This window comes from Anser anser, assembly GCF_964211835.1.
Source record: "Anser anser genome assembly, chromosome: 3".
NCBI lineage: Eukaryota > Metazoa > Chordata > Aves > Anseriformes > Anatidae > Anser > Anser anser.
The window spans coordinates 78197585-78224315 of record NC_139722.1 but is presented as its reverse complement, the minus strand read 5'-3'; the positions used below and the strand labels follow the sequence as shown (position 1 = coordinate 78224315).

At 43.0% G+C, this 26731-nt stretch overlaps 2 protein-coding genes across 4 annotated transcripts; both read left to right on the top strand.

The window, feature by feature from the left end:
• Positions 1–402: 402 nt before the first annotated feature.
• On the top strand, positions 403–20995 carry GNPAT (glyceronephosphate O-acyltransferase). Of its 3 annotated transcripts, none has more exons than XM_083831033.1 (16): positions 403–517; positions 3449–3637; positions 4985–5161; positions 6571–6700; positions 9120–9247; positions 9699–9774; positions 10358–10509; positions 10600–10730; positions 11404–11627; positions 13943–14188; positions 15171–15250; positions 17583–17723; positions 18685–18784; positions 18880–18973; positions 20148–20209; positions 20510–20995. In XM_083831033.1, the coding sequence occupies exons 2-16, from the start codon at positions 3530–3532 to the stop codon at positions 20551–20553; spliced, it is 1893 nt and encodes a 630-aa protein (XP_083687159.1). In that variant the 5' UTR covers positions 403–517; positions 3449–3529; the 3' UTR covers positions 20554–20995. The 3 variants fall into 3 exon arrangements, with proteins under 3 accessions (XP_083687159.1, XP_083687158.1, XP_083687157.1); XM_083831032.1 differs by lacking the exon at positions 403–517 and adding an exon at positions 614–997; XM_083831031.1 differs by lacking the exon at positions 403–517 and adding an exon at positions 614–997 and having other exon boundaries at positions 3446–3637.
• Positions 20996–21211: 216 nt separating this feature from the next.
• PDCD2 (programmed cell death 2) lies at positions 21212–26501 on the top strand. The gene is made up of 6 exons (XM_083831063.1): positions 21212–21547; positions 21632–21880; positions 22934–23119; positions 24164–24279; positions 25258–25374; positions 26085–26501. The coding sequence occupies exons 1-6, from the start codon at positions 21250–21252 to the stop codon at positions 26262–26264; spliced, it is 1146 nt and encodes a 381-aa protein (XP_083687189.1). The 5' UTR covers positions 21212–21249; the 3' UTR covers positions 26265–26501.
• The last annotated feature ends 230 nt before the right edge of the window (positions 26502–26731 follow it).

Sequence of the window (26731 nt, the reverse complement as noted above, 5' to 3'; positions counted from 1 at the left end):
CTAACGCGAAGCCACCTTTGTTTCTCCTACTTTTTAAAGTCTAAAGCCACGTGTGTCCGATGGCTGAACCCGGTGAGCAGGAGCTGGGCCTTCTCCCCGAGGTGGTCCTGGGGCAGCTCCCGAGTGCCCAGGTATTAAAAAAATAAATAAATAAATAAATAAGAAAGAAATCCGTGCTTCAAGATCCGTGCCCTGGGCCTACCTGTGGGCCGCTGCCGGGGCCCGGCCGCCCCTTCTCCTCCTCCTCCTCCGCCTTCGCCCTCCTCTTCCTCCCGCGGAACACCACCACCTCCACGGGCTGCGGCTGCGGGGCGGGGGGCGGCGGGGGGCCGGCGGCGCGGAGCTCGTCCCGCAGCCCCACGAAGAAGCCGCGGGCGCCCCGCTGCCCCCCCGCCGCTCTTCCTCCTCCTCCTCCTCCTCCTCCTCCTGCTGCCGCCGCCGGCTCCTGGCTCTCCTCCTCCGCCGCCTCCTCCTCGCCCCCATTGCCGGGCTCCTCACCTGCGCGGCGGAGCCCCCGGTCAGCCGTCACTGCGCTCCCGAGTGAACGCCCCCCCCCCCCCCGCCATCCCTTACTTCGGGGAGCCCCCGGCCGCCCCCCGCTCACCCACCCAGGTCGTAGAGGGCTCCGAGCACCGCCTCCAGCCGCCGGCAGGGCTCCCTCGCCCCCATGGCCGCTGCCTTCCGCGGCGGGGCGGGCGGAGGCGCCGCTTGGTCCCGAGCGGCTGCCGTCAGCCCTAAGATGGCGCCGCCCATAGCGCGGCTCCTCCGCCCTCCCCCGCGCCCGCCCCAGCGCTGCGGGCAGCGGGGCCGGGACCGGGACCGGAGCCGCGGCAGGGACCGGGGCCGGGGCACCGCGGGGCCATGGGGGCCGCAGCCGCAGCGGCGGGGTAGGGCGGGCGAGCGGGGCGCGGCGAGGCGCGGCGGCGGCGCTCCTGGCACCATGGCGGCGGCGGCGGCGGTGCCCGGGCGGGCGCGGCGAGGGACGCCCATGTACTCGGTAGGCTGCCCGCGGGGGGCTGCCCGCCTCGCCCCCTCCCCTGACCCGGCCGTGCTCACTCTGAAGCGCAGGGACGGCCCCCGGCGGCGCGGGGGGGGGCTTTGGGGCTGGCTGCGGGGGCAGGGCGCCCCTTCGGGTTCCTGTCCCTGCTGGGATCGGGGCGAGGGGGCTGGAGAGAGGGGGGCGAGTCCCGGTGTCTGCAGAGATCCCCGAGCTTCGCTTCTGTGTCCCCTGGTGCCACACCGGTGCATCGTGAATGCTCCCATTTTACTGTTTTGAAGGCACAGGGAAAGCGGAGGTGTCCCAGGCTCCCACCGCTTCGTTTCTGTCACTGCCAGTGCCCCCGTAGCCACCTGCCCCGCCGGGTTCCCCGACTGGAGGGTCCCGGTTGTGGCTTCTCTCAAGGGGCTCTGTCCCGGCCTGCGCTGGAAGCCCCCGCAGCGCCTTGGCTGTGGAGCACGAAAGGAGCGATGCTCTTCTTCAGCCGCTGGCTCCCTCAGTGCTATGTCAGGCCAGGACACGGAAATAACTATTGCGGCGGGAAGAAATCCGTGGCAGGTCAAATCTAGAATCGTGAAATGGAGACGAGTGGCAGGGAGGTGACTTCTCCTTTGGCCGTGGCCTTTGTGAAGCCTCACTCACCGTGGACGCGTTGTGGAACGGCTGCAGCAGTGCAGCGGCTCCTGACGTGGCTGATGATACCGGGGCTGAGTGCTGGATTTCCTCCTTTTTTGTTGTTTCTTGTGTTCTTTTGCAGGGGGTTGCATGTTGTAGGATTTAAACTTTGGTGATTCCAAGAAATGTTGCTTAGATTTTCTGGGTAATGTCTTGTCACGTACTGATTTAAGCAGGTGCATGCTTAGAGCCGACCACTATTGCTGAGGTTATTTTGAGCTATCTTTTTCACTATTATAAGGCATAAGTGTTTTTTTTTTCTGTTTTATTTTTAATCAAGAGGGTTGATATAAGGTATCAAGGCAACCGATGACTAATACAAACTATTTCCAGTCTCCTTGTCAGTTTGTGGCTTACATGGCTCTTGCAAAATATCAGCCAGGTGAAAAGTATGGAAGAAGACAGATTGAAAGACAGATTGAAAACTGTAATACTAAACTTTCACAGTATCTTGTGCTGATGAATGGACAGGAGCTAAATGTTTGCTCTGTCCTCACTTTAAATGTCAGCTGCTTTTGATAATGTTGCTGATGTGGCTGTGGTCAACCGGCAGTGAAAGCTGACTCCCTCTCCCGAGGCTGAAAACCTGGCTGCTGCTGCTGGGCATTTTGCTTATCTGCTCCTGGTGTTTTCATGTGCATTTGCTGGCCAGGTTTTCATGCTGAGGCCAGAGAAGGTCGCTCTAACAGCCTGTGAAGCAATGTGTTCTCTCCTTCACTTTCGGACTGGTTCGGCACAGGTTGTATAGAGGGAGAGAAGACAAAATGAGTGGAAGGGGTGCCTGTGCTGTCCTTCAAGTTGTGCTGAAGAGGAAGACATGAGCATTTTTATCTTAGCATCTTCTTCTAATAAATGTGCTTAACCATAACTGTTTCCTTTGTGTTGCACTGAGCCTTGCTTGTCTGATGAACTGTTGCTGCTGTTCTGAAGTTTGGAGGAATATGATTTAAAGACTAAGGGGTCATTCATATGATCTGTGCTGTTAGAGGAGATAATAGGAGACATCCCTCTCCAGCACGGGGGATGTCTACTGACTCAAGGAGAAGAGTTTTGTCACTGACATTTCTACAGCGGGATGGATCCTCAACTAGCTCTGGATGCACTGCTAGCTTTCCTGCTTACTAGTGATGCTGGTCACTCAGGGACTGCACTCTCTTTATAACTCTGTGCGCACCATGTTGCGTTTTCGGTCTTCATGTGGCTGGTAATAGTTTTCTGGTTCTGTTCCTACCCGGCTGTGTTTTCTGTACCGTATGTCCAAGGCTGGTGAAAGCCAGCACCAAGGTCCCAGACGCAACTTAAAGCAGAAGGGATTATTTCTGGTGTCGATGATTGTGTTTTTATAATGTCATGCATGTTATTGCATTCATGCAGCTGCAAGAGTAGGGATCAAAGCTGTTTCAGTTAATACCTCTTAAGCACGAGGAGGCTGGAGGCAAGGCATTTTAGCTTTAAAGCTTAGGTGTTTCCTCAGCCTCTTCCTGTTGGACAGAATTAAGTAATGTGGCATATGGTGATTTGGGGACCTTTGCAGAGGGAAATGGTTGTTTCTTTTGTCTTTGCTTTATTTTGGTTTTAGTTTCTAATTGCAGCATTGTTCCAAGCAGGCAATATTTGTTCATGCACTCAGAGCGTTGAATGGAGACATTATAGAAAGGTTAACAAAAAAAAACACATTGCAAAAATTTTGCACGGTATTATTTTACTGCTGTAGTCAAGCAGATCACTGAATCACTCGAGACGGTGTCTCATTCTTTATTTGTATGTTCCTAGCAGAAAGAGCTCACGTCAAAGAAAAGGGATGAGTTTGAAGATATCTTGGAGGAAAGGCGATTGTCCAGTGACTTGAGATATGCAATGAAATGTTATACCCCTGTGATCTACAAAGGACTTTCACCTTGCAAGCCAAATGCTATTAAAACTGCTGTTCTGCAGTCAGAGCAAGTTCAGTATGTTATCAAGCAGGTGAGCCGGAACACTGAGCTGTAAGACAAAGTAGATTGAACAGAGCCAAATTTTGTGTGGCGACGGGAAAAAATAAAAGTTACTGCTGGTCTTGTCAAACACCAGAGCTGTAGTTTGAAAGGCACTCCAATAAATCAGTAACTAGGGAGGCACACTCTTCTGGCAGGAAGAACAAATATTGGTTTACCAAAGAGTTGCCACTAAAGCTGTTGTGTCGTAGTGTTTTTATTTTCTGTATATGATACTTTACATTCAACTTAACCAATGTGCTTGACTTCTTTTTTTTCTCCTCCACTGTCCTTGATGCAGAGCAGGATTGTGAAAGATTCTGCTTAGTAGATGTTTTTGTACTTTGAGGATGTTTTGTAGCAATTTTATAGGCTAGTGATGTATTTATGAATTAGTCATTGATACATTCCCTAAAATGAGAGTTATATTTTGATAGAAATTTTTCAGACAAGTGTCAAGTGGTTAAAGGGAGTTAGTCCTGCCATTGCAATCTAGTTCTCAGCTTTGGACTAGAAATTACTGAAAGTATTGCTGGCCTCTAAACTGAGCTGTGCTGTTTGGGAAGCTTTTTCCCCTGTCACTCTTCCTCTTTCTTCCTACTCCATGTTCTGTAAAAGGCATGTTCCTCATTCCATAACAGAAAAAAAAAACAAACTTTTCAGCTAAATATTTCTATATTTAAGAGAGAATATAAATCTCTCCTCCTATATAAATAGAAGAGATGACCATTATTTAAGTCCGTTTTAAGAAACTTCAAAAGGGAATGTGTGTAAGAACAGAAAAAAAGAACATTGATATGCAAAGCTGGTAGAGACAGCGCTTTGTATGCATTTCAGCTAGTGATTGCTACAGTAATACATTACAAAGAAAATCAAGCTTGATAGGGCTGATGTTCTTCAGCCAAGTCTGAAAATCCAGTCCAAATGCACTTCAGAGATTTACTTGAATATCTCTAAAAACATAAGTTTCATTTTACTAGATAAAGAAAATTGCACGCAGCCTTCTTAGACCAATAATCTATGAAATATTCTTAGAACTGAACCTCCTCTGAAGAGGCTAAAATATTCAGATGGTGTGTTTGGAGGGGGGAAATGTTGCTCCCTACCCCCTGTTGGCAGCTAAGCTCATCATTGATTTTGAACAGCTTTAACTTGGCTTTTGCTTGCTGGTTAACAACAAACAGATTCTGTGAGATTAGATGTATGCCTATCCCATAAAATAAAATCTTGCTGGCTATTGCATTAGTGTTGGCATAATTGTTGTGGCACATTGAGCAGTGTGCACGGGCAAGGAGAAGGGAATCACATCTGACTGCTCTTTTGTTTGTTTTCTCTTTAGTTAGCAAAAGAGATGGGAGAATCACCTGATATTATTCAAGAAGAAGCCACAGAAATCCTGGATGAGATGGGTCACAGTATGCAATTAGGAGCTGTCAGATTTTTTGCCTTTACTCTGAGCAAAATATTTAAACAGCTTTTCCAGAGAGTTTGTGTGAATGAAGAAGGAATGCAGAGAGTGAGTACCGTTGGGGAAAAATAAAAAGGTATAATAATTTCATGCTGGTTGCTTAGGCAAAGACTCCCATCTTCACTTCCAGTAAAAAATACAAAAAAAAAAAAAAGACTGCACTTGTGTTTATTGCAGCTTTTCTAAATAAAGAGGAGAAAAGACAGATGAGACATAAGTTTTTGAGGCAAACAGTCAGCATCGTTTTTTGTACACTTTTCCAAATGTTTCCTGTGGTAAGGAGATGTTTTGCATAAAGCATCTTGCAGCTTTTGCAGAGATTATACAGGCCTTCACTTGGGATACATTTGGCAATGAGGAATATACGATCTGTAAGATTTAAATATATATATTGCTTGTGCCATGTATTTTGATGCTTAGAAGGAATTTGCTTAAAACTTTTTAGTAGGATAAGAGTAATTGTGATCTTGCAAAAGTGAACTGTTCACGTTACTTATGTTTGCATTTTTTTTCAAGAGGGTCATCATTAAAGGTAAGTAGTTGTCAAAAGAAGACACGTGACTGTCATCCTCTTTCTCTTGTTGCTTTTTTTTCACTTCTGTAATTGTTTTGCCAGCTCTTTAGGGATCTGAATTCCTAATTTAAAAAAAAGAAAAAGTTCTCTGTATGACTAATTTTGATCAAGTGATTTATGAGATGTAAGAGATGAGAAACCTTTATTCAACAGTTTTGTTTCGAGAATACTTTGACCTCTTTTCTTTTAGCTTGGTTTGCCTTTTAAAATGGCAATTAATACAGTACATCCTGGAAGCAATTTCCATGTGGGGTGAAACATGATGATAGCTACCTGGGCAGTAGATAAATAGAAATGCTGGAACTGTTTCTGGAGGGAAAGAATGGTATGTGGCCAAGAATATAAAAAGTTAGAGTAAGTTTTTTATTGCCTAATTTTATGTGGCTGAGTGGGTTGGCAGTTCTGCAAAACCTTCATACGGCTAAGATCCATGAAACACTGTGTACCGCTGTAAGATGTCTTAAGTTTGCCCCAGTCCGGTGGGGATTTGTTGTCCCCTGTTTCATTGCAGGTTGTCACCCCTCTGGAGGAGGGTACAGTCCATGCCCTGCAAGACTTAACAATGTCAACCCTTACAGCCCCTACTGGGCTTCCCATTCCCATCAAAAGGGATTTGGATTGTGCCATCATGTAATGAGGTGGCCCTGTCTTTCGAGTCCTGTGGTGCCTACAAATCACAGGTTGCTATTCTGGAAACTACTGCTCCAAATTTCCTATGACTCCATGCTGAAAAAGATATAAAGTATGTGAACAGAGAAACCACCCTCATCAATAAATCAGCTTCTGTTTGTGTGAAGCCACGTGAAGGTCTGTATTTGCAAATTCCAACAGTTGTTCCACAAATATTGGAGCAATATTGTTTGTTCTGGTTTCGTTTTTTCAGCTGCAGCATGCCATTCAAGAGCACCCAGTTGTACTGCTGCCCAGTCACCGAAGCTACGTAGACTTTTTGATGCTGTCTTACTTGCTATACACGTATGACTTGGCTTTGCCTGTCATTGCTGCAGGAATAGGCAAGTATGTTGTTTTAGCGGTGTTTTCAGGATTCAGAGTACTGGTAGCAATTGGTCTGGTGTCTGCTGCTATAAATACTTGTGTTTAACTTCTGTTCCAAATACATTTTGTTAAAACCCGCTTGGGTTAGATGTTTGCAGTGTACGTGCCTCTCCTCTGTGTTGAGTGCCATCAAAAGTGAATTTTTTCATAGCAAGTTCAACCAGAAGCACCTCACCTGCAGACCCAAGGCTGGGCAAAGATAGGTGTTTGAAGCAGACTTTGATATTACTTTCCTCGCCCAGAAACAAGCAAAAACTTGGCCATGAGCTCCTGTGTACACAGAAGGTTTTGCAATACCTGATACAGTTTTAAGCACAATCATAGTAGCCAGATATGAAGTGCAAATCACCTTTTGCTAGTTGGTGGTGTGACTGACTCCCTCGAAAACATTGGCAGAACTTCATTATGCGAAGTGCTGAGAGCAGAGCTGGCTGAGAAACAGAACTGTATGTCAGAGGGCAAACTGTCCAGATTTTGAACATTGTTCTAAAGCAGATGAAGCTGGTTTTATTTGTGGGAAACGGTTATTGAAAACTAACAGTCAGTATCTTCTCAGTCAATGTGCTTTTTGAAACTCCTGTCTCTATGGCAGCCTGTAACCAAGAAGCCTGATCTTGGAAGTCAGGAGTGTCAACCAAGTCTTCTAAGCAGGCAGATCTTCCAAGCAGGCAAGCTAGCAAAGATCTGGGAACCTAGTACTCTCCTCTAGTTTACTGGATCATCTCTTTTAAAGACTGGGGAATGAATGAGCCTGGAATAAACAGATAAGATGCTCCTACCCCATGTCATTTTTGTCAGATGAACAATTTTTGCATTGCTTTCAGTGGAAAAATATGTGAAAATGCTCCCATCAACCTAAACTGCTTTCCATTTTCAGTAGATGATGTTTGATATCAGGAACTTTGTTTTGAGCCTCTCACAGAAAAGGTGTCACAGATTTTGGAATTGTGTTTTATTAAGTAAGCACCTGTAATGGTGAGAATTTGTGGGTATTTTTTTCAGGTCCGTTTTATGCTTACCTTTCCTCCCATTAAAAAAAAAAATGGGGGCGGGGCGATTTATGCCATTTTTTGAAAATTTTCACCTAATGTTCTTCTGATGCTTTAATATAGATTGGACCAGATGGGATTTTTTCAAGGGTGCAGGCTAGATCGTTACTGTCTTTTCCAATTGGGAGATTAAGAATACCAGTAAAAAATCAGTGGAAGCTGGGAGAATGGTGAAGATGAGGTTCTGCTGATCTGTGAAGTAGGGGTATCTTGCCTTCTGTGTGATGCAGGTTAGCTTCTGGTGAATTCGGAATTTGATGTCTCATAGCTGCCTTTATCAAGGTGCTGCAGCTACTTACCTGCCACATATTATTCTGAAACTGCTCACGTGCTGACGTAGGTATTGGTGTAGTGCTTTGTTAACTTTTGGATTAGACCCACTATTAAGTTTGGAGCCTCAAAGTAGTAGCTACGGATACTAGTACTAAAAAAGATATTGCATGTGTGTATTATTTTAAGTTCCTCAGGTGAAAATACAGTTCTCTGATTGTAGTCGTGTACAACGTGTTGTTAGATGTTCACAAGATGTGGTACACAAACTAACTCAAGGTGGTACTTGTGCTGAGTCTCCTGATTGAGGAATAAGTGTCTCTGCTTTGTTAGTTGTCGTTTGGTTTCAGGTAGCATACACCTAGATCTGTGGGGATTTGCTGCTGTTGCCACCCAGGGTCCTGGGTCCAATTTCCTTTTATCTATTTTATATCATGAGTGAATCTCCGTTCTCAAATGTTTCATCGATTGAGGTCGCAAGAAGGCGGAAGCAGCAAATGGCCAGCTGCTGTGTAGACTCATTTTAAATACCTCATGAATAAATTTAATTGTTTCCTAGTTTTAGCAAGTTAAACACTGGTCGTGATTGCTTGAAACTAGAAGATTACCAAAAATTTTGGCTGATTTAGTCTACCATTCCTAAATTGATGAGTCAGGCTCTCAAATGGTATAATGTAACATAATTGGTTAGTTAATTTCCAGGGTTAATTTCTGTGTCTTCTGGGATACATTCAATGGTAATTGAAGATAAGTGAGTCAATGTACTTAAGAAAAATAAATATATAGTCTTCATTATGGCTGAAATCTGGACATCTAAATTATTGAAACAAATTGCTCTAAGTGAATGCTCTTTCCAAAAATAAAATATAAAACACTGAAAGCATATTATAACATGACAATCACATCTTCCAAATATTTACAACAGAATCCTTGAAAGAGATCTCCTTTATCCTGGTAATTGAATCACTTTATTACATAAATTGTTTGATTCTACTGAAAGATATTAATCAATAAGTTTTGTGTTTGTGGTCTTGTTTTTTGTTGGATTGTTTTTCAGATTTCCTAGGAATGAAAATAGTTGGTGAGCTGCTGCGAAGGGCAGGTGCCTTTTTCATGCGGCGTTCCTTCGGTGGGAACAGGCTCTATTGGGCAGTTTTTGCTGAATACGTAAAAACAATGTTAAGGGTAAGTAAATTACTGAACTCTCAAAGTGTATGCTTAAGAAATACTGTATTGCAGTGATTCATGTTAAATGTGCATGATGTAGGCAGGAGATTGAAAGTCTTCACCGTGATCTGAGGAAATGGATTTTACCTTAGAATTCATGTAGGTGAAGAGCATGTTTGCTGTCTCTTCCTGCAGTTCATCAGTGGGTGGTAAACAAATTGTTGATCTTCAGTTGCTTTGGCTCATGTGCCCATATCTCATAACAAACAAAATATATTTTTTAATTTAGCTATATGTTGTGGCAAATACAATAGATGAATACAGGCTTTGAAATGACTGAAGTTAGAGATGCATGGCTTTCATTAAAAAAGCTGCTTACATTTTAAGTACTTAAAATTGTTTGTGGGCGGTAAAGATGAAATATTTTTATGTTTCTGACAAGCTTTTTTTGTTTGTTTTACTTTTGTAGAATGGTTATGCCCCAATTGAGTTTTTTCTTGAAGGGACAAGAAGCCGCACTGCCAAGACTCTGACTCCAAAGTTTGGTAGGTTTGTTGAAAACTTGGAACTTTTTATGATTAATAATGTTTTCCTTAGTGGTTATGTTTGTCCAAAGTTCTTCAGATAGGAAGGGATGTTGAAGTGGTGGGAAATTGGTAAAGTCTGTCAGAGTAGTGGAAAACACTATAGTTTGATTTCCAAGGCCAAATAAAGAAGGGCAATACATGCCTCTTGCACTCTGCTGCTTTCTCTCCCATTGTGTATATAATTGCATAACTCTTTCCTTTCTGGAAAATAGGCTTCCCCTTACCTGCACAGAAGTATTTTAAGCTAACTGTTTGTAAAAGACATGGGGAATCTTTAGAAAGATGATGATGTGCAAGTGCAGATAAGTGCTATTGAAAAGAGCACAAACAGCTGTCCACATGCATTGCTTACATTTACCTTCTGTTTTAAAGCTTGGACAGTGTCTTCTGCTTCTGCTTAGCGAAAGAGAGAACAAACATAATGTTCACTTATTTACAGTTTCTGAAACTTATTTAACTTTGAAAAAGATATCTTGCAGCTGCTTTTCCCTTCTTGAAAAAGACAAGCGTTTCACTTTTTTTTTTTTAATCCAATTTGCAGGTCTTCTCAGTATTGTGATGGAACCATTTTTTAAACGTGAAGTCTTTGACACGTACCTTGTTCCCATCAGCATCAGCTATGAGAGGATATTAGAAGAATCTCTCTATGCATATGAGCTCCTAGGAGTCCCAAAGCCCAAAGAATCTACATCTGTGTGTAAATTCCTTAAGAACAGAAAATAGGTGGATGTATATACACCCTGCAGCACTAAAATTTTATTTTTGCTCCTCCCATTTTTTTAGGGGTTGTTAAAGGCCAGAAGGATCCTCAGCGACAATTTCGGTACCATACACATCTACGTTGGCCAGCCGGTGTCACTTAGAACGTTGGCTTCTGGGAGAATCAATCTATGCCCATATAACTTGGTTCCCAGGTATTACATCTTTCTGTGGTTTATGCACAGGAAAAACATTTGTTTAGTCCTCACCAATGTAAAAATAATTAAGAAGTTATTTTTTTTTTTACTTCTCCTTTCCTGTCCATTTGACCACTGAAGATGTTTTGTCTGCGCTCAGAGTTATCATGCTTGTGACTGGCTGTTTCTGAAACAGGTTGTTACTTCCATTGCTTTGTTCTAGGTTGAGAAGATGCCATTTTAAAAGTTTATGGTGATGTATCAGTCAGGCAAAGCTTTGTTTTCTGAGAATTCAGTGGTTTTGTTACTTAAAAATCTACTTTCTTTCCCTTCTTGCTTTATTACTGCAAACAGTTATGTGATTGTGTACGAAGAAGCTGCAGCTATGGCTGGATTGGGTGGGTTTGCAATTTGTTACAACAAAGTTACAACAAAAAATTTACAACACTTTTGAATGTTTTTGAGAATAGCACGTGTATAGCATCAATACAGAGTTCTGTTTCAAATATTTTTGTGAATCTACTCACATTTTTCTTTGTACTACATAGTCCATAGGTAGAATTACCCTCCAGGTGTTCGGTGCTGTAAAGTAATTAGGGATCTGGGAGCAATACAGAAGAAATCTGGAATATAAATCACCCTCTTCCCTATTTTGGAGCTTTTTAACCTTGAGCTGCATGGTCCTTTTCAGACATCTTCCACAAAAACCATCTGAGGATATCCAAGAATTTGTCAGTGATGTGGCGTATAAAATGGAGCTCCTGCAAATTGAAAACATGGTTTTGAGCCCGTGGGTGCTAGTTGCTGCTGTCCTGCTCCAGAATTTGCCAGCTATGGATTTTGAACTTCTAATAGAAAAGACCCTGTGGCTGAAAGGCTTAACACAGACTTTTGGAGGTTTCATTGAATGGCCTGGTATGCACATAAAGTGTTATTTCTATTTCTTTGTTTGTTTGTTTATGGAGGAAAAATTATTTTTATGTGGAAGCAGTGTATAGTGACAACATTACAGATTGTTTTCATGGATGCTGAGTCATTTAGGATTTTAGGATATGCCAAAAATGATGCTAAAATAGAAGGGGTTTTGCCTTAGGGCTGTAGAAGATGCTACTCTGAAAAACAGTTAGGTTGAGGCAGGACAAGTATTTTACTGTTATTTCCTGAAGCATGGAATGAGGGAGAAATTATAGGCTGCTTATAATGTCTTTCTGAAGGCTGTCTTAAGTCCTAGGCAATTAATTACCCAGTTTGCAAACGTACCTCAGTAAAATGCTACATTTGTTGCTTGATATTGGCTATGAGTTGGTACTGTGATAAAGAATTAGCCTAAACAAATGTGTGAAATAAATAAAACCAAAACTATACTTTGACTATTTGTTTTTAAATTTGACTTCATCCTTTTGGGGATGCAGTGATGACTTTTGAGGTAGTGGCTTCTGTGTTTTTATATTATACACGCACATACATAAAAATATATTTGTGTGGAAAGGTTGATTCTTCTTCGTCTTCTGAACAATTGTTTTAGGCATCTCCCTTTGAGCCAAGGTGACACAGGTAATTTGTTTTGGAGCCTCAGGACATAAGTGGATAAGCGGGCAAAGAAAAATAGTGTATGGTGCAAATACCTTTTCACTGTAGGTATATTTAAACTATGGATCTCTGCTTTTGTAGTCATGTGTATAATCAGGGATCACTCTCAGTATTGCAACAGAGAAATACGAGCAGGCCACAGTTATAACAGAAATACCACTTCCCCTTTCAGGTAGCTTCACTGTAGTAAATGCGGATGCAGTCTGCTCCTGCCAGACTGTGAAAGGAAAAATTTCATGGTGTTTAAACATCATTTAGAATCTTACTGCACAGTAAACTGAAGAATATACTGCATTTGGGTTTGCTTATTTATTTTGTTTTCTTAGTAACAATGAATAAACTTTTGCTCTAGTAGAGTTGTAGTCAGAGAATGGAAAATAGGTAAGGTATAGAGATAGAGGCAATAACTGAGCAGATTTTGTCTGAGTGCATTGGCCCTGCACTAGCTGTCATTTGCATAGAAACAGGGTTTGTTGTTTGTTTGTTTTGAATTGTCAATTATTTGAAAGAATAAATAATTTTAAAGGTTAGTTTGGAGGCGTCATCATGTCAGCAGCTACATGCATCCTGTCTGTTCTTCTATCTCCAAACAGCTAGCTGTTCCTCCTGCTACCGTGCTGCTTGGTTGTTACAGACAGAACATTTGCTTAGGTATTAGAAATTTTATATTAAAAACAGGAACTGAAAAATGACTCGCTCACGCTTCTTATTACACTGAGAAATATGAAAATGTTGGCAAAGCTGGAATGCAGTAGGCTGAAGGAGCAAATAAGGTGCAAGGAGGTTCTATGTGAAAGCTAGCATAAGGGGAAAATATATTTTTGTCTTCCAGTCAAAGTCTGCAGTGATTTGATATGCGTGTATTGCTCTGATCACGTAAATGGTATTTTCATGTTCAGTTAACAGTTTTTATTGCTTCTTTCCTTGCTTGCTAAAGAGTTCACAATGCAGGGAATTTTGGTAGTGTTTAAAGCCTAAGATATTCTAAAAAAGATGACTGTATTTCAAGACTTGAGGTGCTGTTCTTTATCTGCCTAAAGTTCTTTGAAGGACTTTCTTCTTTATAGAAAATAACAAACCCATAACCCACCCAGTTCCTTGCTTTAGACTTTTAAAAAGGATTTTAATGAAACAAGAATATACTTGGGTTTAAGTGCAAGCTATTTCCTTTTTGAGCAGGTATGTTATGCAATGACCCTTCTGTTAGGATTTTCTTAAACTTAATTATGATGAGGAGTTCCTTGTTTATGAGAGTTGAGGAAAAAAACTTGTGCATCTGATTCAAAAATTACAGTGTCAGAAATTCCTAAGTCAAAGTGTTTCCTTAATGATGACTGTTTCCATCAAGTAGTTCTAACCTCTTTTATTTGGAGGCGCAGAATCTTTGTTCCAGAGACAAAGGATTTACTTGTTATTGTTAGCAAGTGGAAGAATTTAAAGTGCTGTAATGACAGAAATGTCTGAAATTTGTTCTCTCCTTTGCATACAATGCCTGGGCTGAGAACACTTTTCTAACTGAATATTTGATGTAATAATTGGTCCTAAAAATAAAGCTTAACGAAATACCAGCATACTTTAGACAGTATCAACAGAGACATATTCTCTTTTGCATCATCCTGAATCTTGCATTTTCTTGCTAGATAATCTTTGTGCCAAAAAAGCAGTTATGTCTGCCCTCGCCCTGCATTCCAACATTGCTCGCCTCGTCAATGGCCACGTGGTCCTCAATGACAAAGGAGAGGAAGATGGAGCCGTAGGGGAAATTGTCTTTAAGCGAGCTCTGGCCATCCTCATGTGTGGTACCTACAGAAACCAGTTGCTGAATGTCTTCGTGCGTCCCTCTCTGGTGGCACTTGCCTTGCAAATGACGCGCAGCTTCAGGAAAGGTACGTTTGGGTAGCTCGGGGAGCCCAGTGGCTTCGCTCCCTCTCATGTCCTCCGTGAGAGGAGCAGGAGGTTCCTGTGGTTGACAGTGGGGGCTACTTGACAACGTTGTGCCAGAATTCTGAATAAGGTCCTGTGACATAAAGTGGGTGTGTTGGGAGGGGACTTTTTTTTTTTTTTGCCGTTTTTGTTTACCCCTTGATACCCTTGAAGGGAGGCATATTCTGGTGAGACAGCAGATATGAGATGATTCCAGTTCTTGTTTACACTGTTCTGCAGTCCAGAAGTAGTTGAGTTTAGAAAAATGTATTTGGGAGTGCTTGGGTTGCTTCCCTTGCAGTATAAATTATGAAACTGCCAGAGGGTAAAATGGCCCCAAAAGTGGCAAAAATCACCTCTTGTATTTCAGCTGTTAAATAAAACTGTGCTTGGAAGTGTCTCCTGCCTTTCTAGCAAGGCTTCATTTCATGCCAATGTAAAATAACCTACAACCATTGAGTTCCTTGTTTTGTTGGCATTTAGCAGACCTGCTTTTTAGGTTACAAGTTACACACAGCTCACATTCACATACAGTGCAGCCAGTTCTCAGCCTTTTTTCTCTTCTCAGTGCTGTTCCTGAAGTGTTTCAGTGCTTTCCGATACTCATTAAGTAAAATTTCAAAATATATGCCTTGGTTTTGCGCAGCATCTCATTATTTGATATTTAATGCATGTTCTTAGAAGCTACAGTCCCCTGTTCTTTCTTTTGGTAAAATCTGAATTGAGTACTTTGACTACTTCCTGTTTCACTGGGGTGATTTCTGTTGTATATGTACATGTGGTTTTAATGTCAAGTTCAAATTTTATTTGGAGTAGATATTCTCTCTCAGGAATAATAATAGAGAGTAAATATTCTCCCTAAAAAAGGAATAAATGGCTTTTCAATGGCCTCCTTTTAAATTATGTTTTTTAAAACAACAATACTTTACAATATTTTTTTTTCAGAGGAAGTCTACAGCTGCTTCAGCATCTTGAGAGATGTGTTCTCTGATGAGTTCATCTTCTTTCCTGGTATTTCATTGAAGGTAAAAACATCCTTTATACAAAAATGGTGATCGTCCATAGCACAGTCAGCACAGCATCTGATTTTGGGGCTCTGCTTATCAAATGCCTTGTGATAAATACCTACAGAGATATCAGCTTGATCTGTAAGTGGGAGGGAGAACTTAAAAGAGGGTCAGAGTGGAGGTAGTCATTAGGTTAGTTGCAAAACCTTGTGTGAATCCACAAGGTTGCATATGCAATCTATTTTTAATTCCTCCAGTGTGTAAAAAAAAAAAAAAAAAAAAGCCTGAAACTTCCTAGTTCTGAACTATTAAAGTGAGCTGTAGCAGAAGTTTGGCTTTTTTGTGTAAAACTACCAATCTTCTAGAATGGATATAAAAATGAGTAGAGCAGTCTTTTTATTTTTTTTATTAACGAAGTGTAAATACTGTCCTGTTCCTCTGCAGTTATGAAAGAGACGTTAGGCTGTGAAGAAAAAAGTGTTAACGTAGGTCTAATTGGATTCTTTCACAGAGTGGGTATGTTCTGTCACCACAGAAGCAAAAGAGCAGTTTTCGTTGAGGTTATAGCAGGGTCATTTTTCCTTAAAGCTCTTGCAGACTGTGTAGCAGAGGGGGCACTGCTGCTCTTTCAAAAAGTTAAACTATGGGTTCTATACCAATTAATGATCAACCATTGTATGTCCTTGTTATCTTTGACAAATAGAGTATGCAGTTCTAAATTTAAGTCCTTATTGTCTTCTGGTTGATTATAGTGCTTCTAGTGCAGCTGTGATGGGCTGCTTTGTGTAGCACTATACGTGTGGTCTGTGATGGTGGGGCTGCCGGAGCACTGTGCCAACACCCAGTGCTGCGTGTGTTAAAGCACATCTCTGTACCACCTCTCCTCAAATGTGCAGCATGGCCGTATCTACCTCTGTAGCATTTATGTAGCAGCGAGTGTTCCTCTTATACCTTGAAATCTGAATGTTACAGTGCATATGTAAACTTTTTTCTAATATGTAGTGTTGATGGCTTTGAGCCCTTTTAGATTTTTATTACTGGCATTTACAGTGTCTCACGTAGATTCAGATATTACACTATGAGCGCTAGGAAGGAAGTACTTATAGTAAAACCTGATTTAAATCTCTGCAGATGAAATCTTACAGAGCTAAGAAGGTACAGCCTGTGAAGGTTTCTGAAGCGAGAGCCCTCCTAATTGCACAAGTGTCCCTAGCAGAGTCTTAGGGAAGCTTGGGTTGCATTGCTTGAAAGCAGCTTCCCCTCATTCCACCCGCCTTCCCATATCAGCATTACTGAGACAAAGCCGGTATTGTTCACGCGTGCAGCCTTGTTACAGCACTCAGTGTGTCTGCACGCTCTCCGAAAACAGCTGGACAGAGAAAAGATGTGAAAACTGCAGGCGGTACTTTGCTCCCTGCAGGACTTGCCGCGTCAGTTTGTACGCATCCTGCAGGGTTGGACCTGGCTCTGGTCCAGCCAGCTTGAAACGCAGGTGAGCACAAGTTTATTAGTGAAAATTGGTTTGACATCGTACCCAATACAAACTGGTGCAGGTGCAGTTTTTATTTGGGATTAAAACAGATTAAATATGATTTTTATCAAATGTTAAGGCTAAATATCTGATAGCAATATTTAATTGTGATCTTTCCTGCATTAAAAAAAAAGATAATTTTCATAAGAATATTCAGGATTTGTGACTATATTAAAATCTGAGCAAGCCACCCCTCTAGTCATCCACGTGTCTATCATGTCCGTTCCCTCCCCCCTCTTCTCCTCTGGTAATGGAAGGAAAATAGTTTTGTCACTGACGTTTCCATAGTCTGTAACTTTTGGCCATTGTGTTGCTTTTTTTTTTTGTAGATAACAGGTCAGTGAACTATGTTATCACTTATCACTAACAGTGTGTGTGAGATAAAAGCAAGCCCTGACTTAAAAAAAAAAAAAAATAAAAAAAATCTGCCACCATCACCAAACAAACAAAACAAACAAAGTCCCTAAAATAGACAACTTGTCTGTATTCTGACAAAATCCAGGGGAATACAAGCTGGCTGTTACAATAGCAACCACAGCCTCTTCCTAAGGTCCTAGGCCTGTTGTGCTTCCAGATTTGCTCTGTTTAAGATCATGTTCCCACTGCCTTTTTAGAACAGTATTTCTGGTATACAGGAAAATTTTGGTTCATGTCTCCAGAGAACCGAAGTGAGAAATGGAAGAAGTGTCATGCTCTGTTTTCTGTTATTGTGGTTTTGTTTTGGCTTGTTTTTTTTGTGGTTGGTTGGTTGGTTTTGTGGGAAAAGGTCTCTGCACTTGCCGTAGAGGTTAACATTTCAGTTGCGGTTCTCTCTCCCAGGATTTTGAGGAAGGATGTTTTCTACTCACAAAATGTGATGCGATTCAAACAACTCAACAGGAAATCTACCCCACTGACAAAGGAAGTGTTATAGTATCTTTCTTGTCAGCTATGTTCAGACCTTTTGTGGAAGGTTATCAGGTATGCTGTTTTCCAAAAAATTATCTTTTTTATCCTGTGTTTTATACGAAAAGTAGTAGAGTAGTGATAGTTCTGCAGTACAAATAGCGACTGTTCCCACGGCTGGGGAATGGAAGAGTTGAGAAATAGCAGTAACAGGTATCTTAACATCACCTTCCCTCCAGGAACCTGATTTCAGCTTTTGGCTCGGACTTTTCAAAATGACTAAAGCAGTAAGCTGCTTTGTAACGTGACGAGCTATTGTGGGTTTACAAGCTTCACAGGGAGTATGCTGCTGGCAGGCTCCGTTGCTCTTTTGCAGAGGAACTCTTGCTTAATTCATTTTGTGGGCTGTCCTGCCACACGCAGAAATGAGTTTATATCTCATATCTGGTAGGGTTGTTTTTGTTTTTTTTTTTTAGAATCGTTAATTCCATTGGTTTCTCTGTAAATTCTTTTTATTTTTTTCCAAAAGGTTTTAATACGGCTAAACACACTTACAAGCCTGTAATACGTAACCTGTACAAAAATAGGAGGCTAAAATCTCTGATATGTCAGCATAACATTGGTGGGAATGTAGATGTTTGAACCTGGTAGATGAGGGAACTGCTAATGATCTGGTGTACGACTTAAGCTGGTCTGTACTGATTTGCCTGATTTTACTCCTATCTGTAAAACAGATAATGCTTTAATAAAACTATACTGGGTTTGATTGCAAGAACAGAAATGTTAAATTGATGTCTAAGGTAACCATTGCAGTAATGAATGCTGAATCTTCTTTTAATATTAAGATTCTCATGCATGCTAAACAGTAATAAAATTTTCAGATGTGCTACCTACTGATACTTCTTGAGTTCCTCTCCTAACTTTTCAAAGTGCAATAACATTACCTCCTTATGGGGACATGTTTGTTTGTAACTAATAACAAATTGACAATCACAAGGAAAGAAGTGCTGATGTTTTGTTTTTTTTTAAATGTTAGTTAATTTTCAGATACCTATCAAAGGAAACAAAAGAAGCCTTTACAGAGAAGCAATTTGTACCTGGAGTCCGCAACTTTGTTTTTCAGCTTCTTGAAAAGGGTGCGTACAGCTGTCATGCAATATGATTTTACAAACTTAACCTGTTAATGGACAGTGGTAACATTTTTGATTTGTTTTTTCTGCTTTCTCTGTAGGGAATACGCAGTGTTACGAAGCACTGTCTTCTGACATGCAGAAAAATGCCTTAGCAGCTCTCGTGCAACTGGGTGCAGTGAAGAAGAAGAAAATGTAAGTAACACAGGCTTTTTGGTATATAAAAGACAATGTGCGGTCTTACTGGAAATTCTTAATGACTGAGCTATTAGCATTAAGCAGTACAGCAGACACCTGATGCCCTGAACATCAGTCAGCTGAAGGCTGATTGGATTTACCTGAGTTGTGGTGAAGACCCAGGTAGTTCCTTTCTGTATGCATTGTGGAAACAGCATGGCAGCCCTTAGAGTGAAAACACCCCCGCGGGACCCAGCAGCAGAATTCAATACTCACTGGTGGGCTTCTTCTGACTCCCTTTTCTAAACCTTCTGGTTTTCAAAATCTTTAGCAGGGCTTTGATAAGCAAATAGAACAGCCCTGCTTATTCTGTGTGTTATAATAAGCCTCATCAGGCAATGTAAGCAATTACCAGGAACAGTACTACTTTTTCATGTGTTTTGGCACTGACATCTCAAATCAATTCACATGAAAGCTTAGACGTTAAAGTTATTTAACGCAGTTCCCAGGCCTAAGATTAAACGACAGCTATAGTTATATAGAAACATGGTCACATATATTTCATGTTATCAGATTAATTTGTGTTGAGGTGGTACTTCTTACGTTTAAAAGTATAGCTGTAGAAGACCCTGCTACACGTCCCCCCATTGTCTTGACTATTTCACAGAACAGCGTTGGCAGCTGATGGCCCTGAGCTATTTTCTTATGTGTCTGTTCAGGAAATGAATTGGTTAAGGTTTGTATTGCTCTTGGAAAGCATACAAAGTGCCGTTGTTGTAGGTCCCCCTGCTATGTCATTGTGCTACATAAATGTCTGTGGCTGAATTCCCCTTTCAAGTAAATGGAATAAATCAAGTGCAGCAGATTTTGAGATCAGCTGAAGGTTTGATTCAGTTTCAGAGATAGAGTCTTGAAAATTGTACAATTGAAAACAAACAAACAAATATTCTCTTCTTGCGGTTATCCCCAATAAAAACCAAGGGAAGACAGACTCAGTGTAAATGAGAGGAAAGATAAACCCTAACAATCCTTGAGTACAATTTGTTTAAAGGTCTGCTGTGACCTAAAAATTGGTAAGTATGCTGGTAGGATGAAGAATATGATGACATTATGAAAATGTTTAATTCAGATTATTTGTGTAGAAATGACTGAAATAAGACATATCCATTGAAGTTATTTGTTTTAACTGTAGGTCCAATGGATTCACTTACAATGTAAATCAAGAGGCTGTTAATAAAATCCTGGACGTGTTTGGTAAGTGTCGTGAGCGGTCTCTAGTTCATTTGAAGATAACTTTTCAAGTTACAAATGAGTTTGGACAACGAACATACATGTTAGACCTGCTGTTTTTTCCTAATAGTTCCTCAGAATCATCTGCATAAAAATACTAATGATATTTTTACAGTACTTCTTCCTGTGTAGCTGACTGCAGCTTTGAATCTCTCTCCCTTCTTTTGAAATACTGTGCAACTCAATGACCAAAAAAAAGTAAATCAAAAGGAACTTTAATGGAGTAGCTGCAAGTAAGTGATTACTTTTTCTTCTTTTTGTCAGATGCCAGGATACCTGTACAGAAGCCCGTGGCTGCAAGACTCTAAGTGGTTTTTGATGCTGTGACTGGATGTAAGTACCTGCTGGGGGCACAGACCACCGCCGAAGCGGAGCGGGGATGGCAGCAGACCAACTTCACGTCTTGTCCGTCTGTCTGGGCGTTGTCAGCGTGCCAACGTGCGAGGCAGGAGCGGGTGCCAAGGCTGTGGAAGGGTGGTCTTCACCTGGGGTACTTCCCCTAACCGTTTAGAGACTGCTGCCTCCCGTGGTTAGAGTTGTATTTGTATACTCACCTGTGGTTTGCTTTTTAAAATGGATTAAACCTTTTTTTTTTGGATACCTATTTAAAGAGAAGCGCACAGTAACGGCTACTTAAATACATTTTTTTAGACTCGTAACGAGTAACGTGGTCGGTCTCAAATATTTCCCTGGAGCGAAGCTGTAACGGGGGAACTGAAGGCTGAACATTAAAACGAGCATTCAGACAAACGCGTTGCCGGCTGCCTGTGTGCGGGACGAGGCCCGCGGATAAAAAAACTCCTGGCCGGAGCCGCGCGTTTAAGCACGGTGGCGGCGTTTCGGCCGCTCCCGTCCCGAACGGGGCCGCTGGGTGGGGCTCCCGGCGCTGAGGGAGCGGAGCGGAGCCGTTGAGGCGGCGGCCGTTGGGCGGCCGTTGGGCGGCGCTGTGCCGCGCTCGGCTGCCTTCCGCCGGTCCCTCCGCCCCGCTCCGCCCCGGTGCGGCCATGGAGGGCGTCGTGGAGCTGGGCTTCGCGGCGGCGGCGGCCCCGGAGGACGCGTGGCGGCTGCGCAGCGCCTACTTCCCCAGCAAGGTGGGCGGGCGGCCGGCGTGGCTGGGCGAGGACGGGCTGCCGGGCCCCGGCGCCCTGCGCTGCGCCCGCTGCCAGCAGCCCCGCGCCTTCCTGCTGCAGCTCTACGCGCCGCTGCCCGGCCGCCGCGACACCTTCCACCGCAGCCTCTTCGTCTTCGCCTGCCGCGGCGCCGCCTGCTACAGCCTGCCGGGCCCCGGGGGGCCGCTCTGCGGTGAGGCGGGGGGACGGCGGCGGCGGCGGGGGGCGCCTCGCTGCCCGGCGGCGGGGCCCGACTGAGCGCCGCCTCTCCCCGCAGTGTTCCGGAGCCAGCTGCCGCGGCGGAACCGCTTCTACCCCGAGGAGCCGCCCCCCGAGGAGCCCCCGCCGGGCCCGCTGGCCCCTCCCGCGCGGCTCCTCAGCGGCGCCCGCCTGTGCCGCGTCTGCGGCTGCCTGGGGCCCAGCGCCTGCGGCCGCTGCCGCCGCGCCGCCTACTGCGGGCCCGAGCACCAGGCGCTGGACTGGCGCCGCGGGCACCGCCGCACCTGCGGGCAGGCCGGCGACGCAGGTGGGTCCCCGCCGGGTCCCCTCGCCGTGCTGCCGGGCCCCGCTGGCCTGGCTGTGAGAGCGCTGGGGGGGGGGCTGGTGTGGTGACGGTGGTGTAGGGATGGGGATGGAAGGGTCTGTTCTGCTAGGGGCTGGCTTCGGTGGAAGGGGAATGGGGGGTCTTTGTTGTGCCTGACACGCTGCTTGTGCCCTTTGCGGGTTGCTTTTAAAATGCCTTCTTCATAAACTGTAAAGGAGCGCACGAGGTGATGCCTAAAAGGATGCTGTGAAGGTCAGTAGATGAAAAAAGTACTTCAGATTTATTTTAGAAGACACCCTTTTCTTACGCCAGCCCTTCCCTCTCACTCTGTCATCTCATTCACATTTGTTTGCGGGACGTTCGAAGGACAAGTACAGAGTGTTGGAAGTGTTCAATGGTGCGATGTAACTTGGTGAGCGTGTGCTGTATCTCTGCTTAGGCATTGCGCTAGTCCCTCCAACTTGGGCTGCAGGAAGTGGAAGTAAGCAGTAAGTAAAAAATAAATAAATTCATACAAATCAAGTTATGGGTCAGGCTTTGGAATCACGTAACTGAAACAGTGAAAATCTGAAACATAACAGAACACAACTAATACCATCGTTACAGAAGGCATTGTCGATGCATCTGTGGAAACTGTCTACTCAAAATACGCGGTGGAAAAATACGAGGAATGGTGTGGCCTCAGGGTACCCGATGCAGACATGAGTTGTGTGCATATGCTACTTAGAATGGGATATGCACAGAGGTGTCAAACTGCAGTTTGGGACTTTTTAATGCAGCTGCTAATACTGTCTGTCTTCTGTGTCACATGGGTTTGCAAAGGTTCAGAGCAACGCATCATCTGCTAGGTTTTCTACTCTTGGTAGAATTTTTCTTATTTTTCTATCAGATTTAACAATGATGTAATTTTTTTTTTTCACCCTTGCCATGTTTGGGCAGTATTTTTGCTACGCAGCTTGCTGTAGTTACTTCTGGGGAGAAGAGCGTGAAATACGAATTGGCGTTGTGAAGTGGTGCCTGTTTTCTGCTTTGCAGATGACTCGGAGAATGCAATTCCAGGCGATGACAGATTCCTGTTTCCAGAATATGAGATTTTGATAGAACCCGAGGAACCAGAATTTCCTGCTGACAGCAGTGTGGATCCTGATGATGACAATGGAGCTGCAGGTACATCAAAGGAAGCGGAAGAACAAGAGGAACTCAGAGTTAGCAGCAGTACAGGTAAGAAACATGGCACTGCAATTCTTCGTAACGAAGCCTGCGTAACATCTTTAAAATAACACATGCTGTTGTTTTTAAGTGTTCCGTCTAAACTACTGGTGACAAAAAGCTACAGTCAGTAGCGGTGCAGGCTTTTTGTATACATCCCATAATATGTAGCGCGTTTATGGGAGAGACTCACTGGGCCCCAGCCCAGGGAGTTGTCAGAGCAGCTGCTGCAGATAGCTAGGAGCATGCTGTGTCCTTGTGTGCTTTCCTCAAGTAAGGAAAAACTCGAGTGAGATGAGCAGGGCCCTGAGCATCTGCTTCTTTCTGGAAACTGCTGGAATCAGGAGACCGAGTTAGAGGCTCTCGGTTTAGCTCATTTTAATACATGGAAAATAACTTAACGAACCTCCTTGTCTGTGCCAGAAGGAAACTATTCTAAGGTTATCTTAGTTGCCTTTGAATTCAGAATTTGAAGTGCAGGCCCTTTTTCCACAAAATTAGTGTGTTTGCAGTCACCACACAGGCTTTGCACACAACCAGGGTTTGCGGTTACAGGGGAAAGCTGCTGGGTTCCCAGCTGTCCCTAAAGCTGTCCAGAGGCTGCTCAATGCTCCGCGTTGATGTGAACGTGGGAGGGCTGTGGCAGGAGTGCAGCAGATGCCCCCTTCAGTGATAAAAACTGAAAGTCTGTCCTGTGTGCAGCATGGGCGGCCTTTTCCAGATGTCACATTCTGAAGGTTCAATGCTTAGTGATCCCTGCTGGAAGCCATAAACGTTGGTAGATGACCTCCTTCTGTTTCTAACGTGCAACTACTGACATCTGTGGTTAAAATGCTACTAAAACTAATCAATGGATGTGTGCCAGGATCTTAGATGTCACAAAAAAAAAATTGTCTTAGAGTGATGTACACTGGGAATGGCTGAGAACAAAATACACTTACGGATGCAATGTTGTTTTTAATTTTTGGCTGTCTTGCATTAACCTGTAATGTTTGTGGATTGTTTTTTTGTTTTGTTTCTTTGTTTGCTTGCCTTTTTTTTTTGTTTCTTGCTTAGGTGAAGCATGTCAGTCCTTAGATGAAGAAACACTGGAAGCAATGGCAAAACATGAGACTGAAGAAGACAAGATCTTCCAAATGTTTAAAGAGCGAATAGCTGCTGAACCAGAGCAGGTCAGAATGTAGATATGTGGGGCAGATACAGAACTTGCAGATTCTGGCACAGCATTGTTCTCCACCTGTTCCACTTTCATGCGTATGATTATAAATGGTGATGGAAATGCCTCTTCATCCTCTACACACTTTAATTAACATAGGCTAATCTTCCATAGAGGCCAGATCACATAAAATATCAACTATTTAAAACAAAAACACGTTCCTGGTTCCATTCAAAGGAAGCACATGAAAGGAAATGCATGTAAGCAGAGGAGGAAGAAGTAAGTCTCTGTGTCTTTTAGCTTGTAGCTCAAGTGTTAGGGTGCACATCCAGAAAGTAGGAGACCCTGAGTCTGTTCCCTCCTCTGCTTGGGGTAGGTGCATTGCCTCCCTCTCTGGCCATCCCCATGCTGACTGGTCTGCATAAGTGCCCTTTTGTTGATAATGCATCATTTGCTATATAAGTATTTAGATAGCAACAGAACAAAAAAGAATATGAATGTCTGAAAATACTTGCATCTTGGACGTTAGGACAGTCCCCGCGTGTGTTTAGACTCAGAAAACTCTGCAAACTCTGCAGCTCTCTGCAAACAGAAAGAGCTGCGCTGCATCCCTGACTTCTCTGAACACTTCCACATACTCAGCTGTCAGTCTCTCTGCCTCCATCTCAAACCTAAAATACCTGTCTAGCATTTATGGGTCCCTTAATTAGAGAAATACAAACTAAACAATGATCTAGGGATAATTTGAATATAAATTGATAAATTGAATAGGAAGGCTAAATTAATACCTACATGAGTTTTCTTAACCAGTTGAGTCATGCAAAGAACCAGTTTTGTTCAGAATACTGCATTTGCTGCTGATCGACTTGGTACTGCTTCAAGGATCAGACTTGTTTCTGCACCCATCTTACTGCTTTGTCTACGTCAGTAACCACCTGTTTTATAAAAAGCTGAAACGGCAGCCTCGGTAACTTAACCTTCTGTTTAATTCTAGATTATTAGATACTGCAGAGGAGGAGAAGGCCCAATCTGGGTATCAAGGGAAAATATTCCCAAAGAACAAGATATCCCAAATTGCATATGTGGTGCCAAAAGGGTATTTGAATTCCAGGTATGTAAATTCGTTTAAAGGTAATACAGGTAATGTAGTTCAGGCTTAACGGGTTCTAATTGTATAGATATTGACTTATGCTTAGAGCAAAGGAGTTGAAGTTGCTACAAAATAATGATGCTAATTTGTACAGAGTCCATATTTATTATTGCACTTGCTTTTCCCTATAGGATTTTCATATTTAAAAAGTATGTTTCCATTCTCATAATTTGTGCCATGCATAAAATGGTGCACTTGTGAACATGGAACCATCTCTTAAGTAACAGGAATCTGGTATTGTTTATTCAGAAGAAAAAAAAGCATTCAGGATGTGAATTGGAAATTTGCCTAGCTGGAAGTACTGAACTGCCGAATTTTGAACACTAGAACCATCTGCATGTTGAATGCACTTCATGTCAGGCAAAGATGAGAAATGTAATTACGAAGATGGTAATTGGGAACGGAAAGTGGCTTGTAAGTCGGGCAGCACTTAGTCAAATAAAACTTCTGTAGATAAAATAAGTATGGCCGCGTGTTTGAGTCTACGTGCATCTAATGCCCTGTGTCAGGCAGGGCAAATGAGAGGGCGTTTCGAGCTGCTGTGTTACTTCGTAGTTTTGACTGGGGTTCTGGTTAAGTGAACATAAATGAAAGCAAAGCCTTACTTGGGGCGGAGAGAGAGAGTATAGAGCTGTGGGCTACCTCTAAACCCTTTTTTTTTCCCCCTGAAGATTATGCCACAGCTCCTGAACCACCTTCAGGTTGACAGCCTTGGAGAGAGCATTGACTGGGGAACGCTGGTGGTGTACACGTGTGCTGAGACCTGCGGAGATGGAAATGAGTACGTTGAGGAGTTCATATGGAAACAAGACTTCTCTGCAGGCTCTATTGAACTTCCATCAAGTTCCTAAGTTGCATCATCTAAATGTTAATTTTCCTTGTTTAGTGCATCTGTGCATTGCATTTACAAGCAGGTAACTGAACTAGCAGTGATACCTGTCTATCTTGTAACAATACAGCTACTAGACCTTGACAGCCTCTTTATGGTGCTGAGGGGAGCAACTTCAACAGGCCAGATGCAATTATTAATTGAATTTTGGTTCAAATCTCAACTCTGAATGTTTAAATAAAGCTGAGATGTTTTTGGACTGTTAAGTGTCTTTTGTTGGCAGCTGAACTTCAAGAACGTAAATGTTTGTCTGTCAGGGTTTTCTTTGGGTTTCTCAAAAACAAGTGCACAGAGAAAAGCAGACTGCGGTAAGGTCATGTGAGTGCTTATGCTCAGCAGGCGTACAGCAGTCACAGCTACGGTGAAACCGCTTAGTCTTTCAACGTGCAACCTAAATATGCTTCTTTTTCTGAAAGGCACACTGAATCT